This window comes from Rhincodon typus, chromosome 20, assembly GCF_021869965.1.
Source record: "Rhincodon typus isolate 14 chromosome 20, sRhiTyp1.1, whole genome shotgun sequence".
Taxonomy (NCBI): domain Eukaryota; kingdom Metazoa; phylum Chordata; class Chondrichthyes; order Orectolobiformes; family Rhincodontidae; genus Rhincodon; species Rhincodon typus.
In genome coordinates this window covers 45,449,488-45,465,093 of record NC_063351.1, presented here as the reverse complement: position 1 = coordinate 45,465,093, position 15,606 = coordinate 45,449,488, and the positions used below count along the sequence as shown (strand labels likewise).

Here is a 15,606-nt window from a genome sequence, read left to right as displayed (position 1 = left end):
TTGTTATCTCAGTTTCCTTAAAAGGTGTTGGCAAACCATCTAGAGATTTTATTTTTTTTTTTGGCTAGGGGAAAACCATTCAAATTCTTAAGCTACCTCAGTGGAATCTAAACTCATTTTGCTCAATTAATGGTTGATACCTCTGGATTCCTATCCCAATAGGAGAGCGAGCTGTGGCTCTGACTGGAGTTCAGAGGTCCAGTACTGTTCCCATGGCCTGAAACAGCATTTGCCATAAAAGGGCAATTTAATCCAAATCTAGAAATTCTTGTTAGAGAAGTTACTGGAAAGGATCACCATGACATCTTGTGATCAACTCAACACAAAAGGGGCCAAGAATGACAAAACAGCTTGCAGAAAAACTGGTTATGTTCAAGGAAGGCACAACCGGGAGATGTTGGTAACCTAACTGACAAATAAATTGATTTTCAAAACGTTTTTAACAAGGTTCTTTGCTTTAAGTATTGAACTCTGTAGGACTATCAAGCATTATGAAGAGGGCAGTAGAAGGCATCAGTCATTAATGTATTTACCAGCAGTCTCGAGGGGCCAAATGATCTACCCGCATCTCTCTGCTTGTATTATCCATGCTGAGTTGTGGTTTCAATGTTCCATTAAGTCTTACAAGGCTTAAAAAAAAGTAACATGAAGTCCAAGTATCAGGCAGTTTAGTCTTCCCTGGGTGCCGGCCTTTCATTGAAAAAGAATTTTGCTCTTTTATTACATTTCTCCAAGGCTTGAAAAATAAATTTTTCAAACTGTCTCCAAAAGCTTGTAAGTATTAATGTCACCATAATTGGGACAGCATTCAGATATGAGTCAGCTTGAGGCTTCAAGGCCCTTGCTAAAACTCAAAATATCAAGTCAAGCCCTTGCACAGAATTTAAGGATTTGCAATGTTCAAGGTGTAATGTTAAAATAATTTCTACACGTAATTGGCTCATCACTACCAAACTAGGTTAAAAAAAGTGAAGCAATCAAAAACTGGATCCATGGGTACAGTGAAATTGATCTTTAAATTTTTTAAAGCGAGATGTTGATTAGGCAAGATGCGTTGTTCACAGTTGTCCTCAAAGCAATGGTGGCCTTCACGAGTTACGAACACCCGTACATCCCATTAGAGCACTTCACTGACATGAAGTCAACTAGAGTGATTGGAAGCTAGAGTTCCATGGCAGTAAAAACCTGATGGGATAGGTTTCCCTGTATACAGTAGTAAAGACGGTTCTTTTTCGTTTGTACTTTTAAATTGTGGACTGAAATGGGAAAATAGCTTTTTAGAAAACAAAAGATTACTGCAGCTTTTACAAGTAATCAGACACATTCTAAGCACTGCTTACACGGTTGCTTCTTCAAGTAACGGTTAAAGCTTTGTTACAGCCGATCCAGAGCCGAAGGGTTGTGTATAGATGGAGCTTTGGTTGGTACAATTCACTGACTGGCCTGGGAACTTGTGACCAGTTATCAATGATAAAGGGCCTTCTATCTGCCAACTGTGATATTGGTTAACAGATATTCACAGCCCCAAGTTGTCCTAAGCTCCAAAGTTATCAGATCTCCACCAGCAGAGGAGCAGTCAGTTCTTTGCAAATAAAACCATTTCAAAGCAGAAGAAAACCACATTTTAACCCCCAAAGGTCACTGTAAGCAGTGACTCATAGCCTCCACAGAAGGACAACAGAGCAGTGTTCTGACCAGCAAAAGAATGAATGATCAGGAACCACTAAATCTGACTTCCCAGCCTTTCCCTCCATCCATATGTTTTTCTTTAACTTCAGTGTTTGTATCACCTATACCTAAGTGGGAGTTTTAACTGGTAGCATTATATACTAATGGTTCTTGGTTGTTTACTTGTAGGTAGCATCATTTACTTGTAATAAAGTCATTTTTGTGAAGTACAGAAACCTGGTTCATGCTGTCAATTTGGATCCAAACAATTGGTAAATAGGGAAAGTGTGCTTTTTCTAAAGAAATAAGTCGTCACTCCAGCAATACCAGGCTTAATTTCCAGCATGCTAATTGAGGGAGGCCTGACAATTGACAAAGCTTCAGAATTCAGAATTTAGAATTTAGAATTTTAGAACAGATTTCAGTCACCCAATAATCAAAATCAATAGAGCAGATATGACGACTGGAATAAAAAAGTTTGGCAGTAGCTTTCTAATGCCCCAGGTTTAGCACTTTCACCATGTCACATTTAAACTCTAGCTCCAAATCGATCTTAAAACTGCTCAAAGACCAAATACGATTGAAACTTCTAAACAAAATGGTTCCAATTGGAATTCAATGCTGTATCAACTCATTTGAATTAATTCAACAACGTGGGTTTTGAAAACTCTACATGAATCCAATTCAATGAACTCATCTCAGAGATTTTTCTAAATGATGCTTAGAAGTAGAATCACTCTGGTTCTTCTCCTGTGCTTCATTTCTAAATAAAAAAATTAAGATTCTTTCACAGCATTTGTTGAAACAAATTAAACCTACAGTGTGGTTATTTTCAGGATTTATGGTGTAGAGTTCAAAATTTTCAATCTCAGCACCTGGTCTCGTATGGTTAAATCACTCTACACATTACTAAATTAGAGTACAGGTGAGCATTTCAATCTGTTCTGCAGGCTTATTGCAAGAAACTCTCATATTAAAGCTGTGTCTCACTGCTGTCAATCAGCAAAGCATTCAAATCTTCACTGTATTCGATAGCTGAGCATTCAAAAATCCAAGTGGTAGCTCCACAAATCTGTGTCGTAACTAAAGAGAAAAACATTTCAAAACTGATTGAGAAATGACAACACAACATTTCTTGTCTTTTTGTTTAATCATCTTCCTTGTGAAAACCCTTTTTTCTACATCAAAGAATTTAGCTGGATAAAATAATTCCAGAATAATATTCCAGTGAATATAAAGGGCTACATTTCAGTTCTTAAGTACATTGCTGATGCAAATGTAGGCATGAAAAAGCTTGATGCAGTACAAAGAGTGCAGTGAAATACAGTTTTAAAAACAAACAGTATTTGTCTTCTGTGCGAAGCAATTTGATGCCTACCTTGGCAGTGGTTTAAGTATTCTCAACTACTGATGATACGTTACACATACATACATTGGAGCAACAGCTGACACTTTTGCTAAACATGTAAACTTGTATGTGCTTTTTAAAAACATTTAAACCAGCCCAGCAAACTGCAGAGAATGGGGAGGAAAAAAAGTATCCAAAAGGAAAAATCTTAAAACAAAGGTTAGGCTTTCAAAAGTGCCCAACACATCTATGTTGTGCCAGCAGCAAATACCTGTGCGTTTTCCTTGTCGACAACGGCCAAGTCTACCTGTCATTTTAGATGTTACAGTAAATACACAAACTTTGGTTTGACCTAATGTAGTCAGGAGACATGGTGATATTTTACTCAACTGAAGAGTGCAGCTTGGATCAGACCTACTACCAGATTCTTTTATTAAAAAGGATGCAACAATGGAAATATGAGTATTGCAGTCCAAGTAAGTTTCTATGGCATCAGTGCTGGCTTTTTGAATTTCAGTAAGTTGACCTTCTTTCACGGTGGTGTTTGCTAATGAAGTACTTGAAGAACTCATACACAGACCAGGCAATAGCTGTGGATGGCATCTGATAGATAACTCTGGCCTGTACTCCCTTAAAATATGCTGGGATACCACCCAGCCGGTAAACCGTCCTGAAGGCATTTGCCATGCCAGAAAGATGTCCACTGATGTTGAGGGAGTTAAGAGCCAAGGATTCCTGCGTGTTTAGTAGTGTTTTGCAAACATCCAGTGGTGTTGTTACCGCTGCTGAGACAGCCCCCGCCATTGCCCCAGAGAGCACATGTGAGGAGGGGTTGTATTGTCTGTGCGGATTCAATTTCTCCTGCAGGAACTCATAAGTCATGAAATGAACAGCTTGGAAGGGGATGTTCATAGTCAGTTGGGTGGTGTAGCTCCGATAGAATGCTCCAGCCCCTTCAGTTTTCCACACTGTCCTCATGCAGTCTAAGACTCGTTTGTAGGGGGAGTTGTACATCTGCATCCTTTGCTTCACCACTATGCAGTTCAACAACAGGTTAAAAAAGAGGTTCCAGTTCGAAGAAAATGGGAGTGGAGACAGGGTTTCCATGGCATCCCAGGTCACGTGCAGGCCATGTCAAAGAGAGATGGGTTAGAGCAACAAAAGCAAAACATTAAAACAAAGGGAGAAAATGGAAAACAAGTTAGTGAAACACATTCAGCAACTTTTTCCCCTACCCACCAGCCAACTCAAAAACTGATTAATTTCTTTGGTTTCCAAATGCAAAGGCTCTCATCTTTTTCCTGATAAAAATGTAGTTTACTACTTTTAGCCAAAACTGTTAATGTGCAAAAGCAATTCAATGTACAAAAATAAAAATATAAGTTAGGAATGCAGGAGCATAAGTAATTCAGTTCCTTCAGCCTATTGTGTTTTTTAATGAAATCATGTCTAGCCTATGACCAAATTCATACCTTTGTCTAACATCCTTCAATACCTTAGCTAACCAACGAAAAAAAGCTATACTGCTCTAGCACAAATCAATTTGAATTCTGAAGGTAAATGAACAAGCCATACTTGACAGTCCTCAGCCTTGTGCTGAATATCCCATTCGCTGGGTAGGAGGAGAGAAGTTGATTAAACAAAAAAAAGTTTAAGGAGTTAATAAGATATTTTAGAAACAACCAGTTCAGAGATACATACCTGTGAAACAGGTGGGACTTGAACCTGGGCCTCCTGGCCCAGCGGTAGGGATACTACCACCATGCCACACGATCCCCTAAGGGAGTTAATACATGCACTACCCTGAAATTGGCTTCACCTGTTTGGTACCATGACAGATGTGTTCATTTCCCTCCCAAGCTGCAAATACTCTACGTTGTACGCTTTGCCTCTTCTCCACATATAAACCCAATCAAGAACCCTATCCATCTCAACTGCCCTAATGTGCTGCACATTAACAGGTTTTGACATATTAAAAGCCATTATCTGCCCAATATGCCACCTAATTTTGGTATGGTCATACCCAATATACTACACTTCGAATTTTCACCGAGATGTCAGGTAAAACTTCTAATGCAAGCATCTTCAATTCACAAAATGCTAACAGTTAAAACTTCCAATAGGAGTTCCTATTTCAACAGAAATACTACAATACCAAAAAGGGAAAAAAACTGTTCAAGTCATCTGCTAGTCTACAGGTAAAATAATGAAGGAGGTCAAACTTAAATCAAGTAAAGTTTAAAAGTGATCATTTAACTTGACTATAGGTGGTGTCAATTTTTAGGCCAATTTTAAAAAGCCAATAAAAATGTGCTGTTAATGACATACTATTGGAATAATGTCAAACACAGGCCCCTTTTGGAGAAAAGACCAAATACAAAGCAATGAAATTTTAAAACAAATCAAAGTGGAAGAAATACGCTCAAGTATTTGTAATTAACCCATCAAAATAGCAGAATGATACATATACAAACATACAAGCAACTGGCAAAAAACTACAGCTGCAGGTAACATTTCAAACCCAGCCCGGTTCTTTATGCACTTAGCAGCTGAACTCAGACACAATAACCTGTACAGGAGGAGACAACAACAATAGGGTTCAGCAACTATCTGCATCCAAAGGGTGGGCGCAAGATTTACTAGAGTAAGACAGCAATGCTCACTGCAGCATTCAAAGGCCTGCAGAAATCTTAACCTAAAATCTTTATAAAAGACAAACTTGGTCTGCAGAGGGCTCTAACTCAACTGATTCTGGACGTTACAGAAAAGGTACTTATTCATCTGCAGTTAAACTGCTTTAAGTTCGCCCAGTCTAGTCAACGGCCAGTGCAGAAGTCAATTATTCACTGACTGATGGATTTTTAAAAATATACAGTGCATGGACAATATGGCAATTAGGAATTTAAGAATGTGTAGCTAGGTAATGATTCTGCTACATGTCACAATTGGGAATGGACTTTGCTGTATAGTTCCCCAGTTATCAGTAGCTTTAAAAAGGTACTTCTTCCAAATAGCAACTTATCAATTTGAGATTCCAGGCAAAGCAGCCTTAATTGTTGGAATTGCCCAGCATTGGTTGACAGACCTCTTCTAGCACAAAGCAGATTGTGTTCTTTTTGCTATCTTGTTCCAATGAACTGATCCAGCATTGTCATTTGTATTGACTTTACATAAAAAGGTATAATAACTCAGACTGATATCAAAGCTGGAAAGTTTCCTGATTGACAGCAAATCCATACTACCAAACCAACACATTTCCCCACTGAGCCATAAGGGGATTTGTTTTAAAATACTCATTCTAGCTTGCAGTATTTTAAAAGCTGCAGCACTTACAAAGCTGTCAAGTTATACCACCTTTCAAAATAATTTGTGACAGCTTTGCTTTCGTGTAATAAAAATCCCAAAACACTAGACAGAATCATTATGGAACTAAATTGGACACCAATGGAGATATCAAGACATATTTCTGGTAAATGAGATCACTTTTTAAGAATTCTTTCACACAATGGGAGCAAGATTGAGAGGGTTAAAGTCAAGGGAACGAGTATGACTGGTATCTTAGCAGCTGCAAGTATGGTTGCTCATGGTAGATTCACTTCCCTGTTAAACAACTTGGGTAGTGTTTGAATGACTCCTGCAATCTGCAGATAGGAATATGCCGGCCATGACCCTCAGGGCTATGTCACAATGAATTGCTGACAGGCAGTCAACTAACACTTGTGTCTATAAAACATTAAGCACATTAAGTCAACTGCAATAATTTTCATGCTCTTTTGGAGCAAACTTCTGAATGATAAAGAAGTTGTTTGCAGAAACACATTCAATAAATGCTTAAAACATTGTTATATTGAGAATATATAACAATGAGGGACTTGGGCTGTAAAGACAGTCAAATTAGAGCCAAGTTTCCCTTAAATCTTCAAACTAAACTCTCCATGTGACATTGAGGCTTTAAATGATTTACCTCAAATCCTTCAGAGTAAACCACAAATCTTTATTCATCTTGATGTACATAAGCTCTTCATGGTTAGCATGATAAATGCAGTAACCACTACCGTTTTTCTGAGGCCTGATGTTTTGGGCCCAAACATTTCACATGATATTTCAAAACATGCAATTTCAAATTGACGTTAAAAAAAATTTATCCCCTAGAGTTTGAAAGCAATCTAAAGTAAACCCAACACTTGATTCCCAAATAGGTCTGAATTATCAACATACATGTGATTCTGTTTTGGCATGCCAAAACAACGTGAGAAGTCACTTTAGGCTTGTCAACTTAAAAATATTGTTTCAAGTGTATTGCACAAGTTTGAGATTCTTTAATTTGCTGACAAGCTGGACACAGACAACACCTGCCTCTTACAAAAGCAAATCTCAAGCTATAAGATCCAAAGCTATTACTCAGTCCCTGATAATAGGAATGCTATTCAATACCAAGATTCGGTATTCTGCTTCACCTTATGCACTTTGTTTAAAGTATTGAAATGGCTGACACAACTGGTTAGGGATCAAAGGATTTTAAAGCAAAATTCCCACTCCAAATTGTTCTCTATAGAAGACTGCTGAAAATCCTTATACACGTGTCTGTTGTATCAGACAATAATACCATGGCCATATTCACTGTTTGGGCATGCATAGCAATTTCCACAAGCAAGTGTTTGTGAAACATATCGAGAAAGAACTTAAGGTGACAAGATTCAAATATTAGGATAGCAAGCAAAGCCCAGTGAAGCATGTCAGTTATAACAGAGGTAGTCATGCAATTGACATTGAGAAACAAAGACAATTTATTCCAGTACATAGTAGGTGAGGGAATCACAAAAAAGTGGCCAGAATTAGAAGTGCAGACACTAATGGAATTTATACCTATACTCTAAGGAAATATGATCCCATCCAGTATAATAAAATCTTCATATTTACTGAAGGAACATTTTCACAACTGAAATTTCGGAAGGAAGAGAGAGGAAAAATGAGTAAGGAAGTTCCCATTCTAAATCATAGCTTATTTACCTCTGCTGGCAAAGACTTGGATGGATACTGGGGTAGAGCAACTGTTTTGCTCTTCACAGCTGAGCAGCCCATTAGCATGAATATTTAGGCACCTTCATAAAGAATGGCCACTCGGACATGATACTTGATAGCAACAATTCCCCTACATGTAGTCAACACCTTCAGGAAAGTAGAGAATTGATGGTTGAGGAGGGTCAGGTGTAGAGAGGTAAGCTATATAGTGAGAAAAAAAAAAAAAGGGATAAAAACAGCAGATACATCAAAAAGCATGCCAAAAGCAGCCAAGTCATTTGAAACAGCAGCTGCAATGTGCTGTTTACATATTAAGCAGAATACTGTTGGTAAATCTTTGGAGAAGTGTTACTTTCAGGAAATTAGTAGTGAATGTTATCTACAAAATATAGGTCACCCTGATCTAGGTCACCCTGATCTAATACCCAATGCACCTGCAAAATCCCAAAGACCTGTCTTTCCCCAAAACTGCACCGAGCTTTAAGTGCCTTCACACAAATGACCTTGCCTTCACCAGCTGCACATTCCCGTCACAAGGTGACACTAATTAAGCTATTTAAAAACTTAAATTTTTCTTTCAAAAAAGCTAGCTTTCTGCAACCATCTGTAACTTGTCATTCAACACCAATTTCCACCATCATTTGAGCACCTGGCCATTACCTTGAACTTTTACTTTAACATTCTCATTCCAGGCAAATATACCAGGGAACACAAACTCAAGACTGCAATCCAGCAAGCTACTGGTGCAGAATTCTTGGTAAATCAAGCTGAAAAAAGTGCTGATCGGTGGAATGTATCTGCCAACACTGGACAGTGTCAGCGTATGTTTGGCCTCTAGATGGAGCACTGATTTAGAGACAGAGCTAAACAGCAGCCAGCCACACAAGCTGCAGTCAAAAATCCATTACATCTACTGACCTGGTGTGAACCATTTGTCAATTTTAGTTGAGTCAGCTTAACACTTAAAATTACAAAGGAAACAACTTGGCAGGCAGACTGCAACTATTCATTTGTTGCATCTGCCTCACCCACACAAAAAAAAGTTGCAATATCATTCCCACTCAGTTCAGGGACCAACAGTTAACTTATTCTTTCCGGTCGGGACCCTTCTTCAGAACCGAAACGTCAACTTTCCTGCTCTTCTGATGCTGCCTAGCCTGCTGCGTTACTCCATTTCCACACTGTGCCCCTCTGACTCCAGCATCGGCAGGTCTTACTGTCTGAGCTAACTGGTTCTTAAGCCTTTGCAATATACTCCTTATATCGGCAGAGATAACTATGTTAATTCCATTCCCGAATGAACATGTTTATGGTTGTGCCGTGTTGCACAAAGCGTGTTTACACTTCATAAATGCAGAATGTCCAAACAAAAAAAGCTATCCATTAGGATAACTCCTTGGCAGAAATAGAAATGCCAAACAAGAGTTTCAAAATACATTATGTGGCAAAGTAAATACAGAACCAAAAAAATTCAAACCCTTTCCTCCTATGAATATCGACTAGGCTGCAAGTTGTAATTTGACTTGATCTGTTAACCCATGACAGCTGGAAGGAAAATCACTTTACCACAAATGCAACAGCTTTATGGCAACAAACCTGCATAGTGCAAGCTGAGGAAGCCTGAAGTTTAAAGATCACAGAAGTACCATAGTCAAATAATTCCACAATTGTATTGTCACACTTAGATACAAAAAACTAAAATACAAATAAGAATCCTGCAAAGAAAAAACATTAGTTACACAGACATGCTCTTGCAATTTTTAAAATTGCCTGCAGAAAACTAGAGGGCATAAATAATTCAACGATGCTATCCCAACAATCACGTGCAAATTCAAAACCCCACGTCCAAGTCCAATTTTTAAAAGTGGTTTTATTTTCATTGACAAATATGCTTAAATGACCTGAAACGCAAAAGTAGAACTGCGTGTTAAACCTGATCAAAACTGAAAGAAAAAAAGTCACTCCTAGGATAGGACTGAAGGATATACATTACACATAAGCCACATCTGAACAGGACTGGAGGAAGCCATAGGGACAAGCTAACTACACTCTTTAAATGCTCTGATGAAAAAGGGATAGCAGGCAGAGCACAGATTAAACAGAGCCTCATCTAATAATCTGATCCCCTAAAACCAACCTTTGAGCAAAATTTAAAAGTGGAAGACAGCAGAACGCAGAAAGAAAGTGCATTTTTAGCTTAGGTGGCATGTCAGAAAAATACAATTTACTTTATTGCTTCCAAGACCCAAAAGAAGCCCATTGCTCCAGGTATCCCTTGAACAATTTTGAAAACTCTTAGAAGAAAAGGGGGACCTCAATCTAGAACTTGTTGTTATAAGAAATTACAAATCCTGGAAAGGACACGGTAATTTCCTCTTCTGAAACGTCTGCCTTAAACTGTCATTGTGCTCACTGAGGTTACAGATTTGAATTGGTTCTACAGACCAAAATATCTTAATTTAGATGATTACTGCTGATTAGTAATGTCTCTTTGAGTCATAGTATTGCACAAAATGGATTCAATTGAGGATATCTCACATTTCATGTGAAAATTTGAAGCAGCCCATTTGTTTATCAGTAAATGAATCTGAGGGACAACAGTGTAGCAGTCATGTCATTAGACTAGAGACAAGTAATCTGGAGGCCCGTGGTAATGCTTGTAGGACAAGTGTTGAAATCTCAGCACAGCAACTCATGGCATTTAAGTTCAATTAATTCTGCAACTGAAAGTTGGTCTTAGCAGTTAAGACTGAAAATAAGTGCCATCAAAATGCATCTTGTTCACTGAAATCCTTTAGAAAATGAAATCTTTATAGTCTAGCCTACATGAGACTCCAGACCAACAGCATTGTGGCTGACCCAAAACTGCCCTCTGAAAGAGTCATACAGCGTGGAAACAGACACTCGGTCCAACTTGTCCAAGCCGACCATGTTCACAAACTAGTTACACCTGCATGCATTTGGCCAACCCTCTTAAACCTTTCCTACTGGTGCACTTATTTAAATGTCTTTTAAAACATTGTAACTGTACCTGCATCCACCACTTCCTCTGGCAGTTCAATCCACACGCAAACCACTGTATATAAAAAACATTGCCCCTCACATCCTTTTTAAAATTTTTCTCCTCTTGCCTTAAAAGTATGCCCTCTAGTTTTCAACACCCCCAGGTGAGGGGAAAGACCTTTACTATTCATTCTACGCTCATGATTTTATAAATCTCAGTAAGGTCACCCCTCAACATCCTAGACTCCAGTGCAAGTCGTCCTAGCTTATCCAGCCTCTCTATAACCCAAACCCTCCATTCCTGGCAACTTCATGGTAAATCTTTTCTGAAGCCGTTCCAATTTAATAATAGCCTTCTTACAACAGGGCAACCAGAACTGCACGCAGTCTTGCGGAAATGGCCTCACCAATGTCCTGTATAATTTCAACATGACATCTCAATTTCTGTACTCAAAATGTCCGAGTAATAAAGGCAACCATGCTAAATGCTGTAACAGAAATTTCAGTGTTATGTACGTGAACTCCCTAAGTCTCTGTTCTACAACGTTACCCAGGGCCTCAACTGTAATTGTGCAAGTTCTGCCCTTGTCTGTTTTACCAAAATACAATACCTCACATTTATCCAAGTTAAAATCCAACTGCCACTCCTCAGCGCATTGACTCAATTGATCAAAATTTCTTTGGAATCTTAGATAACCACCTTCACCATCAACAATATCACCAATTTTGGTGTCATCCACAAACTACTAACCTGATCGTGCCAGTGATACCTACATCCCATGAAACGAATATTCAAACTTTAGGAAGCAATTTGTTAAGTGATAGAATCTTATTCATCCACAACATCCCAAAAGCATTTTACAGCCAATCCAATACATGAGATGCAATCGCTGAAGTATAGACAACTAACGAGCTTCAACTCAATTTGTGCATACAAGCCCACACAGACTATGAAGCTCAAGTTATATTCTAACAACTTGGTCAGAATACCAAAGAGGATACTCCTATTCTTTTGAGTGTCACGAGATCATATGCCCGCCAGAAGGGCCAGACAGTTCAATTTATCACTTCATCGAAAAGATGGACCTCCGACACTGCAGCATCCCCTCTGTACTGTACTGCAGCATCAGCCTTGATTTCTTTTGCACTCAAATCTCAAGTTCTGCTGGAAACTACAACCCAACTCAAAAGCGAAAATACTACCAAAATGAGCCATGGTTGACAATGGCTGAGGAGCAAGAATACAGGGCATGAAAATAGCTCCAGCATTTTTAAAAAAAAAAAACCAAAATGACAAAACAGCCTCCTCAATACACTTTTCTGATCAAGAATTGTACCTATGCAATGCTACTGGACAACCACCACCCACACTTCCTTCCCCAAAAGGGGACTGGCCAGGGACACAATGCAATACCAGCCAATTGCTAGCTGTATTGGTAAATTCTGAAATATGCAGAAGTACAAATTGTTTTTACAATGTATCTGCACCATACTTAAGTCAAAAGCAATAGCAGAAAATCTTACAATTAGATTTTTTTAACCTTGTTAACATTACCTTCAGCAGGGTTCATGGCCGCATCATGAAACAAAGTCGCCACACATCCTGCTGCACCTGCAAAAGAAACTCCACACGTGAGTATGGATGAAGGTCACCCAGAGTTAACGAGACTAGTGGGGAAAATAGTACCCTCAAAGTCAAGGCTGCAAATCAACATTTGAGCAACTTCAGCCATCAAGTGCAAGCACCTTAAAGTGCACACCAGACTTCAGAGAAGACCAGAAATTATTCAATTTTGATCACAGGTGGGTGCATTAAATCCAAGCATTTCTTTTCTGATGTCCACCCATTAGAAAATTGTACAAACATGAGCAGTAACCTCACCCATAGATCCATCCTAATAAAGAACAGGAAGAGAGTGGGAGAGAAATATTTGATTAAGTTTTATTTTAGTAACTACATCTACAAAATTCCCCATAAAAATTAACCTGTATTCAACTCACATTTAGCCCCTTCTCTTCACCTTCAACACTTTGTTGAGTGAACTTCCACAAGTTGTCAATGTCACTGGAACAGTAATTCAAAGATACCAATTTCTAAGACCATGCATCTAATTTCTATCAAGTATCCTGTGCGAAGGGACATCCATCCTGACAAGCAGAGGAACATGAACTGTAGATCTCACTGCACTAGTTGGATTCTAAATACAAGGATTGGGCAGCCTCAACTCATGAGACAATGAGCTTGTAGGGCATCAGTTCCATCAGACTAGCTGGCAATTTCCAAACAAGGGATAGCAAGTGCTCTAAAAGACAGAACACTACCAGGTAGGTGAGTTAGCATATCTGAGGCATGACAGTAGGCATGTACATGCAGATGGAAATGGTGTGGAGGGGAGGGAAAGAGGCGCTCTCTAGGCCTTCATTATTAACCAGCATCCTGCTGGATGTTTGAGAGAATGAGGACAGCACAGGTGTCAAATAAGTAACAGCCATGGATGAATTTGCCTGATGACAGTCAGAACCCACTTGGCATCTGGGCTGAGTTAGGAACTGAGGAGAGCAAAACACTCACCTATGCATACTTTAGCAATCTTGTGACTAGAAATTTGCTACACATTATTCAAAATTTACATTGTGTTATTGCAATGAGAAAAGCATGACGACTATTCAACGTTGTGCATCATGCTCAACTTCAGAATCTTTGTCCAAAGCTGAAAGTGACCAAGATGATTCATTCTCCAACAGTTGTTTGGGTTCACAAGTGCAAACGTGTTCTGGCAGTTAACAGCTCTCCGTTAACTAGTGGGTTGCAAAAAAACTCCAAATGCCAGAACTTCAGGAGTCAGCAAAGCATCTGATATGATGGGCTTAAAGATGTCAATGCATTAGATTAGCTTTCTAATAGACCAGCGTGAAAATAAGTGTCTAAAAAATTACACTAAGACTGATTACATGTCATTTGAGCTAATGTTTAAATATACAAAGCAGCCCTTCCAAGTTAGGGCTTGGAGGGAGACTTTGCAGTTCAATCTACTGGTCAACAACTCAATCACAAGACATGTCAGTGCTTTACTTACCAAACATTATAACCTGAAAAATTAAATAGGAACAAGGAGGGATGGAGGAGTAAGAGCAGTTCAATGAAATGCTGGAATGATAGTTAAAGCAGAACACTAGCTATAAACTTATGCAAAAGGGGCCAAACAAAATTGTGAAACATTAATCAATGCAAGGTTTATTTGCTCTTCCCATTTTGAAATTTGCTAGTTATTGCAGATTATGTTAGCAAGCAAAGACAAAGACAAGGTAACAGTGCTGGGTGCAGAGAATTATGGCATTTTAGGTTGAAAATTTAGAAAATTAAAAATCAGCCAAAGTGTCAAGGGAAGCAATGAGTAAAACCAAAACAAAAAATCTTATTTTTGGATGATGAGAGTGGGTGGGGAGTGGACTGAAGAACTACATACGAGAATACAAGTTACACAGGGCAATATCACACGATTCATGGGGTACTGAACTTCAGGGAATACAACCGGCTAACTGAGCAATACAGAAACAGAAGCTCAACAAGACAGCATGCCAACACCATTCTAATTTCATTCCTCAAGACATCTTCCAAAAAGAAAGGACTTTTGAAAAGGAAAAATGCAACATTAGATGGGAGGATAGCTTATTGGTGAAGTAAGACTTGTAGAATTGGTATTGCTCCAAAGAAAGCATGCTTGGATAGCAAGGAAAGGAAGGGGCGGGGGCGAAATAAAGGGAAAGGGGGTGAGGGAGAAGTTGAGAGATCACCTATCTGTAGATCAGAATTCAAAAAAGATTAACACATGAGACACATTGTCTCTATTAAAAAAGGTTCTAAAAAGTAAACAAAATAATAAAAGGTAGAATTTAAATAAGTTAGTGTAAGTAAACAGTAAAGCCAAATCATAGTTAAATCAGAGTTTAGTGACTTAAGAGTTATGTAGTTAAGACACAGGTGGGTCAGAGAAGTACAGAATAATCGCAGAAGTGATCTGATCCTCAGACTAAACTCTCATGGCAGGTCAAATCTGCTCTATTAGTAAGTGGAACGACCATTCAAAGTTTCTACTCCAATAATAGAATCTGTGCAACCTCAACTTTCCTTCAGTGTATACTTAAAGTCACAAGTTAGTAATAAGCTTAAAAACCTGTAATACAAAGTTTATTCATAAATTCAGTGAGTGCTATGAACATTTGATTTTACCAAAAAGATAGTGATATTGCCAAGTGTCAAAAGCATATTATGAATTGAGTCACTTCCGTGAACGTGAACCAAGGTGAAAGATCTTTTTTAAACTACAATTAAGTTTTGCTGAAACCACCTTGATTTGCCAAACCAAAAGAGACCACTTAGCTTATGTTCCACGTGAGCCTCCACACGCCCTAAATAATCTCACCCCAACACATACTCATGTACGCCCTCACGGACCTACGCAGATCCCTAAATGCATCTGTCTCACTGCCAGGTAGAAACATATTTCACATCATACATTGTCACATTTTGCTTTTGAAAAAGACATTTACATTTTGGGCCATTA

At 38.7% G+C, this 15,606-nt stretch overlaps 1 protein-coding gene across 12 annotated transcripts in view; it reads right to left on the bottom strand.

Moving 5' to 3' along the window:
* Positions 1-2,799: 2,799 nt before the first annotated feature.
* The window catches only part of slc25a28 (solute carrier family 25 member 28), a 40,237-nt gene continuing 27,430 nt past the window's right edge, over positions 2,800-15,606 (bottom strand). For all 12 annotated transcript variants that reach the window (XM_048608696.1, XM_048608707.1, XM_048608702.1 and 9 more), the window contains 2 exons: positions 12,597-12,653; positions 2,800-4,050 (listed from right to left, as the gene is read on the bottom strand). In XM_048608696.1, coding sequence (XP_048464653.1) covers positions 3,530-4,050; positions 12,597-12,653 — 578 coding nt within the window. In that variant the 3' untranslated portion in view covers positions 2,800-3,529. The remainder of the gene's footprint in view (positions 4,051-12,596; positions 12,654-15,606) is intronic.